Here is an 8,738-nt window from a genome sequence, read left to right on the forward strand (position 1 = left end):
GATTCAAGCCTAATCTTCAGTTTTCAAAGGTTTTTGCCACTCTAAATTCCCATAAGCCCTCTCCAAATTGGGTAGATATTTTTCTTTTGCAGAAATATAATCCAGCAAAATGAAATATCTTAAATTCAGGTGTGATCATTTTTTTTCCAAAAAAACCCACCCCACTCTAGGTTTGAAGTGTCTTCTCCAATGATATCATGATACTTTGCTTCCCTCAAAATAAAACATCTCATGATAATAAACCCAATCAGGCTTTTGAGTGCATCGCAATAAGGCCAAATACAGTACTTATTTCAGAGTTCAAAAAAACAGGGTCTTATTTTTGTGAAAACAGAGTATTATCTCATACATTCTCAAAAATAAAGCAAAGGAAATCACAATCTCCACTATGATCTATTAACTCATTGAGCTCATCTCAGAAATATGTAAAATAATAAATATAATGTCAAATTTGGGACTTTCATCAATAAATGACATGAATGGTTTGTGCCTAGCTTTGGTAAAAAGAAGCATTTTAAACATGGTGTTTCCTAACCAGAAATGACAGTTGCAGTGCACTCTATAATACCACAAAGGTCCATAAACGAAGCTCCAAAGCTCCATTCACCCTGCGGTTCAGGATTGTTTCATCCCATTCGTATCAAAATTTCATATGTTAATTTTTGACACAGAATATTCATCCATCCTTCAGCAGTCAAAAGAAGTGATAAATTAAAAAGAAAAGACTATGTGAAGTAATAGAATAACTACTCATAAAGTTCATTGCCAAACTTAAATCCCTGGTACTATGGGAATTGTGAAACCTGTATTTCATCGCCCCTTAACAAATGGAAGGATGGAGGAATATAAAACTGAACTGTAAAACTAATGAACTATACTCAATATTTTAATCTATCACATGGGGCTATCTTTGAAGAGTGTTCGGAAACTTCAAACCATACAAAATGCAGCTGCGCGAGCAATCATGGGCCTCCCCAAACATGCCCGTGTCTCTCCAATGCTCCATGGACTGCATTGGTTGCCGATTGGTTTCCGGATGCAATTCAAAGTGTTGGCAATGTCCTACAAGGCCCTACATGGCATCAGGCCAGATTACTTGCAAGACCACCTTCTGCCATATGAATCCCAGCGACCGGTTAAGTCCCACAGAGTTGGACTTCTCCAGGTCCCGTCAATGTCGCTTGGCGGGGCCAAGGGGAAGAGCTTTTTCTGTGGAGGCTCCAGCCCTCTGGAATCAGCTCCCCCTAGAGATTCACACTGCCCCCACCTTTCTCACCTTCCGCAAGTGTCTTAAGACTCACTTATGTCACCAGGCTTGGGGCAATTAGATCTAGACCCCCTGACCAATAATTGTGATGTATGGCTGTGATTTGAATTGGTTTGATTGATTTTTAATATATTGGGTTTTTTAGCTTATGTAGTTTTTAATTAATTAGATTTGTCTCTGTATTCACTGTTTATATTGTATGCTGTGAACCGCCCTGAGTCTTCGGAGAGGGGTGGTATACAAATCTAATACATAAATAAAATAAATTTCTCTAATACTAGTTAACATAAATTTGCTAACAAAACAGATGACATACTTTATTCATAACAAAATGCTCTAAATAATAGCTTTAGAAACATTTCATGTAGACATTTACCAAAACCAAAACCTAACTGTACTATAGCCTTCCCTACCTGACACCCTAATAAACCAGCAGATGAAAACTGGTAACCCCAATCCAATATATATAAGTCACCAAGCTGGAGAAAATTGGTACAGTATACAAGGGCTGAATCCATCAACCCTGCTTCTTTGCCATCAGAAAATATACCTTACATTCTTTAATGATAGCAAACCACTGCAACAGTTACAAGGCTAATTATTTGACTTCAAACTCCAATAGCCAATTACCCCAAGGAGATTTTCTCCTAAAATGCAAGCAATACCGGCAACTGGGTGGAGTAATAGTCTTGTCTAGTCTCCTTTATCATTGTCAATCTGTATCCCAAAAACGTACTGTATTCCAGAATATCCTCAAAGAATGTTATCAGCTTTGCTGGCAGGCTGATCTTGGTGACAACCATAAATGCCTTTTTGCCACTATAGAGAAATGTTTTGCCGAAGAAGAATCAGCCAGTGCTGGCAGTGTTAGATGGACAGTAATAATAGGGATCCTAGTTGATATATTGGGGGCAAATAAATAAGCCTTACTCTGAAGCCAGCAGGGATGATAATCCAAATGTGAACTGATGGAGCACAATCAGCCCGGAATACTTAGGTAATAGGCTCCTCATGAATACTTTGTTTTGGCCCCTATTACTCTACATCCTAGCAATTCACAAGTCTTCAAGCTACAAAGCTTTCTTGTCCTGTGGTCTGAGCAATTGTGACACACAGCAGGGGATTAGGGCAGCCACTACAAAGGGCACAGCAGCACTTTTGCAAAACGAAAGCAGGTAAAAGACGAGCTCCACCTTGGCTGGAGGCTTGAAAGAATCAAGCAGGTGCAAAATAAGAAGTGAAATACAGATGCTGCCCACTCGAAAGTTTAGATGCTGCTCTTGTTTCCTTTTGCAGCTCTCTGTATACATTGAGGAATTAAGGGCCAGTCCCAGGCCAAAGAGGGTTCCCAGGTTGCGCAAGAGGCCAGCAAATGGAGTAGTGTCCAGATGCACCCATTCTGGATGCTCACACCATGTCTTGGCCTTCTCCAATGTCCACAAGAGGTCCACACCCAGTACCTTGAGCAGTAGATAGAACCCCAGAGCAAAAGAGAAGAGGAAAAGGGTGGTGGCTATATATTTCCGCAGGCTGGGATCATAGATGGAAGTGATGTACTGGAAAGATTCAGCCACCAATATACCTAACAGTAAAGAGGAAATAACACTGTTTAGAATGTTACAGCACTTTAAAACTCTCAGAAATATGAGGCAATAAGTCAGCTTAAATCTGCTGCAAACTGAAAGAAGGGGGTCTCCTGTCTCAAACAGTATGCATTATATGTTTACATAAACACTATCCAATTTTGGACACAGGGAATTGCCTAAATAGAAATCTGGTGAAATATACTGACATAATCTAAACCTCTGCGATTTATATTATATCTTGGCATACCAGGACAAAAGTTGTATAAGGACTGCACTAACCTGAGAAGACACCAGCAATGACTTGGTGTGGAAAATGAGCTGCCAGGAAGACACGAGAGAGACAGACACAAACTTGGATGGTCCAAAAAGCAGCCCAAAGCACCGTTTGCAAAAAGCTGCCATGGGGGAAAAATAAGAGGGGGAAAAAAGGAAACACATTTCCAACTTGCAAGTTATTTTAGGGACTAGAAAGATGGCCAAATGCTCCCTTCTCACCTGTCCTGCTTGACTTGAACTAAGCACAGATATTTTCTCTGCTGAACTACTTTGGATTCAAAGCTTTGCAAGAAAAAATGGCTGGATTTATTTTCTCTTTAATAGTCGACAAAGTCCAACCTGGCTTTATAACATAACATTCATTATTCTTGAATCCCAAGGCAATTCATATTACATGGGGTCTTTAACTTACAATTATTCATTTAGTGACTATTTGAAGTTGCAATGGCACAGAAAAAAACTGATCTACAACCGGTCCTCATACTTACAACTCTTATAGCATCTCCACGATTATGCGATTAGATTTCTATACATGGCATGTATTTATAATGGTTGCTGTGCCCTGGGATCATGTAACTGTCATTTGTAATCATCGCAGATGGCTTCTAACAGGCAAAGTCAGTGGAGTAACTGGATTCACTTAATGACATGTGATCCACTTAATAGCTGCAATGATTTAACCATTGTAGCAAAAGCGGTCATAAAATCAGATGTAACTCGCAATGACTCCCTTACTTAACAACATAAATCCTTACAGTGGTTGTAAGTCAAGAACTACCTATACTGTCCCTTATATTCATTGATCTGCTTTATTCCAGTGCACCTCAGTTTTGTTTTGTTTTTTAGACTTTCTAAAGATTTGTCAGATGGATTACTCTCTTTCATTTTGGCAAGATTAGTTTGTCAAATGTCAGTTTGTACTAAAATATCTGTATGTGAGTGCACATATCCTCAAACTAGTATTTTATCTGCAATTTTGCATAGCTCTTATAAACAATTTTTGCTAGCAGTATATTTTGGTATGAATATATGCATCTGATACAAATTTCCTCTGGTTTGTGTGTGAGTTGGTGGGTGGGTGGTAGGTGGCTGTGGATGTAGATAAATATTTGATTTCATATTTACAAAAGTGTAGATTCAATTAATTAAATTCAATTAATTTGGTTTGAGAAAATTTATTAAGTGCATGCTAAATGCATTTCTTCATATTTAGTTTAGGCTAGCATTTCATTTTTATTATTTCATCAAATGCTATTGCTTACCGATGTTTCCATGATGGACGTTTCCTTCCCTGGGTGATAGAGAGAATGGCTGTAACAATCACATAATACACACCAGCTGAACCCATTGCATGGCCAGAAGGACTCCCTAAAGTTGGAAGAAAAACTTTTGACTTTCCAAAATTATCCATCATGAATAAATGAGTGTCTGCAGCAGCTTTGACTGATTTAGGATCAGGCTGGCATTAGAGAGTTCCAGATCAAGCCAAGGAAACTAATTGGGTGAATTATAGCAGATCTTCTACAGTATCTCAGCCCAGCCTACCTCACAGGGTTGTTTTTGTGGCCTAGATCTCAGTTTAATCTTGAGTCCCTGGATGAAATATGCAATACAAATCTAATAAACAAATGTTTTAATGAATTTGTTGGTGTTGTATTGGAATTAGGAGCTTGAAAGGTGAACTTTAAAGAGGAAGGTCATGAAAATCTTGCATGATTATAATGTTAAAAAAACTATGTTTCAGTGAAGGGAGGTACATAGGCTTCCAGATAGAAGGAATTGTTTTACATCGTTGACACTGTTTAGATAAATTCATCCTCTTAATGACTGGATTTTGTTTATCTGATGCCTTTGATCAGCGATGGGCTACGAGCCGAAACGCTAAGTTGCGCTCGCCGCCGCGGCTCATAAGTTCTTGCGGGACCAGTGCAATTTTGTTGCTGCACCTGTGAAGGTAGCAAAATTGCGGCTGTGTTTCGGTGAGGTTTTACCTGGGGTTCCATGCATGATTTTGCTACTTCCACAGGAGCAGCAGCAAAATTGCACTGATCCTGCAAGAACTTAAGAGGCGCGGCGGCGAGTGCAATTTAGCGTTCCACCTAGTTGCCCACCGCTGCTTGTGATTAAGGAAAATTCCAGCAGGTACAAATCCAGTTGAAAGCTGCACTCTACTTCTTTAACCTCATTTTGCCAAATGGGATGTCATTTTTTAATCCATCCTTTTATTATACTGCTCCATTTCTATTATCTTAGTGGGGGGGGGGGGTTGGGGATACTCACCTGGGCCGGTTTCACAGGTAACTGGAAACTGCTGGATTTCAGGGGCAGAGGTATTTTGATAGAAATTGGTCTCATGTACCCACCAGTAGGGTCTTTGTCCAAAAAGGATCCTGCAGAGAAAGAAATTGTCTGAGGTGCTTTGAGTCAGTAAAAAGAGAAGGCATTCCATTCTGCATCACTATTTAAAGCCACAAGCACAAGTGAAGTCACATACTGATCAATTTTTCGGAACATTAAGATCCAGAATGTTTACAAAGAGATACTGATCAAGGAATTGTGGGATTTACGAATACTGTCTGTGCAAGAAAGTAATAAACATAGCTCTGGCTTATCCACTGGGCAAATGTCTTTATCTTAGCTTTGAAGGCTATACAACTTTAGTAACTCAGGACCTTTTTCCATGCCATGAAAAATAGCTTCCCTGGGCTTTAGCTGATTTACAAGAAGAGCAGGGAAAGGGGAGAAAAGGAAAGAAAAAACCTGAAATCTTAAATTCTATACAGACAACAAGCAGACTCATATAGCCACAAGATAAACTCTGGTAAGAGTAGGTTGATCTTGGTTAATTTCTTAATAAGATGTAGTTGCAGAACTCAAGGTTTTTAAAGTGGAGGATGTTACTGCCTAGTTATTGAGTAGCTATGGTTGGTTGATTAATTCCCAATTTCCTGAATTTGTGTAACCGTATAAACCATAGTTTACAAACCACAACTGGCAATATTCATACAATGATCTAAGAAAAAGCAGATAAACTTGCTTAGCATGTTCACATGATGAACTGAAGTTGACAAATTACTTACCATTTAAATACGAGGTTTAGCCAGTCACCAATCACAGCAACCCAGATTAGTTTGATTCCTACAGCTTCACAGAGATGGAACCAAATAGGAAACAGGACAAAGAAAGTGTTTCGGAGATCAGCAGCAAAGGAAACAAAGAGGAACCAATCCTGCGATTCTGGGTATCTTGTTTGTAGAAAGTGTGTGGCTTGGATGCCTGTGTGATATAGAATATCCATGCTGGCTTCCATTCTATCTCCAGTTGAGCAACAAGCTATCTTTGGTCTATATTGCAGCTGCAATGCACCCTTTAACAGAGGCCTGTTGTCTTTTATCCCCTCCTGTGTGTAGCAGCTTGAGCTTTGAACCCAAAATTACTTTGGTCACAAAAACACCTCCTGGTCAAAGGTGCTTCCCCAAACAGCTTGGGACAAACACACTTAAAGCAACTTATATAAGAGATGACAAACATATTATTTTATTTTATTTGTTTGATTTTTATGCTGCCCAACTCCTTATGGATTCTGGATGGCTTACAACAAAAAATATAACATCCAAATAATACTAAAAACCTACAAGAGAGTTTTAAAAAAATTACAATAAAACATTTTAAAATAAAACAAAGCCTGGAGCCAACCTCGTGTCACCTTAATTAAGTCCTCGCAGAATTGTTATCACCCTGCCCCCATCTCCTGCAACAACTTAAGATAACATTGCTGTGTTTTGTCTGTGTATCACTTCTCTCTGACATTATATAGACCATTTAGGGCAGTGATGGCGAACCTATGGCACAGGTGCCATAGCTGGCACGTGGAGCCATATCTGTTGGCACGTGAGCGTTGCCCTAGCTCAGCTCTATCGTGCATGTGTGTGCCGGCCAGCTGATTTTTGCCCCAAACAGAGGGGCTGACAGAGCATTTTTGGCTTCCAGATAGCCTCCGGGAGGATGGGGGAGGGTGCTTTTACTCTCCCCCAGCTCCAGGGAAGCCTTTGGAGCCTGGGGAGGGCAAAACACAAGCCTACTGGGTCCACCAATACTTGGGTAACAGGCCATTTCTGGCCTCCAGAGATTGGGGGAAGGTGTTTTTGCCCTCCCCGGGTATTGAATTATGGGTGTGGGCACTCACGAATGCATGATAGCGTGCACGCGTGCTCTTTTGGCACCTGAGGAAAAAAAGGTTTGCCATCACTGATTTAGGGTTTGGGTTTGTGGAATCTAAATTTGATCCCGGATCTTATGGACATTCTCTAAAGGTCAATTGGTATTAATAGCCCATTGTTTGAAAACCTGAAGCCAACTACAGATTTAATCCTCATCTTACCACCATTCTTTAAGTGACCAAAGTTACAACAGCACTGAAAAAGGTTACTTTTAATCACTTTTCACACTTTTGAGTGTTGCAGAATCTCCATGGCCACGTGATCAAAATTCAGATGTTTGGCAACTGGCATGTATTTATGACAGCTTGGAGTCAAGTGATCACTTCTGACAAGCAAAGTCAGTGTTATTTAATAAGATAGTTAATTTTTCAGTTGCTAAGTCATGTCCAACTCTTTGCTATCCCTTCAATCATAGTATGCTAGTTTTCCCTGTCCACCACTATTTCCATTGCCCAAATTCATGTTCATTGTGTGGATGACACTATCTAATCATCTCCTTTTCTGCCATACTTCTCCCTTTGCCCTCAGTTTTTCACAACATTAATGTCTTTTGCAATGAGTCGTCTCTTCTCATTTGATGGCTAAAGTATTTGAGCTTTAGAAGAAAGACCATAAAATGGGGCAAAACTCAGTAACTGTCTTGCTTAGCAATGAAAATTTTTGGGTTCAATTGTGGCTGTAAATCAAGGATTAAGTACAAGCTGTCTTTTAAAATTAACTGAAATAAATAAGATATTTTTATTATTTTATCTACTGGTCGCTATTAAGCTCAAAAGCTGTAGTTGCCTTCAATTTTCCTTCTATTGAAGAATATTTGTTCCTGCTCAAGTATTGCAAATTAGAAACCTGATAATAATCCTTTCTATGACCATATAATCATAATATGAAATAATAAGTGGTGTTGGAATACAATTTTCCTATATTTTGTACAACAACATGTCTGCTATCCAGCTAGCAAATCAGAAAAAAAAGAATTCATAGGACATTCTTCTTCCCAAAAAGTAAAACTTTATTGAATACACTAGATTGGTACAGAAAAAGTGAAACCAGCTCCCATGCAAAAGCCCATATAGTTATTGATTTTCCTCCATTTTGTCTAATACACAGATACATAGGAAGAAAAATAGACATGTAGTAATATATATAGGGGTAAAAGTGAACTTAGAGGAGAGGATATATGAAAGAAAGAAAATATATATGATGTGAGAGAAAGGAAATACAATTGGACAGGGGACGAAAGGCACACCAGTGCACTTATGTACGCCCCTTACTGGCCTCTTAGGAACCTAATAGGTCAATCGTGGAGAGTCTAAGGGAGAAATGTTGGGGGTTAGGGGTTGACACAATTGAGTCCGGTAATGAGTTCCACGCTTCGATAACTCGATTGTT

The 8,738-nt window shown here is 39.3% G+C and overlaps 1 protein-coding gene across 1 annotated transcript; it reads right to left on the minus strand.

Moving 5' to 3' along the window:
- Window positions 1–291: 291 nt before the first annotated feature.
- Window positions 292–6,868, minus strand: LOC139153467 (glucose-6-phosphatase catalytic subunit 1-like). Its single transcript, XM_070727429.1, has 5 exons — window positions 6,210–6,868; window positions 5,410–5,519; window positions 4,392–4,497; window positions 3,133–3,248; window positions 292–2,849 (listed from the first exon to the last, which is right to left on the minus strand). Exons 1-5 carry the CDS (start codon window positions 6,437–6,439, stop codon window positions 2,338–2,340), a joined length of 1,074 nt encoding a protein of 357 aa, XP_070583530.1. The 5' UTR covers window positions 6,440–6,868; the 3' UTR covers window positions 292–2,337.
- Between the last annotated feature and the right edge of the window lie 1,870 nt (window positions 6,869–8,738).

The sequence above is a fragment of the Erythrolamprus reginae genome, chromosome Z (assembly GCF_031021105.1).
Source record: "Erythrolamprus reginae isolate rEryReg1 chromosome Z, rEryReg1.hap1, whole genome shotgun sequence".
In the NCBI taxonomy this organism is placed as follows: domain Eukaryota; kingdom Metazoa; phylum Chordata; class Lepidosauria; order Squamata; family Dipsadidae; genus Erythrolamprus; species Erythrolamprus reginae.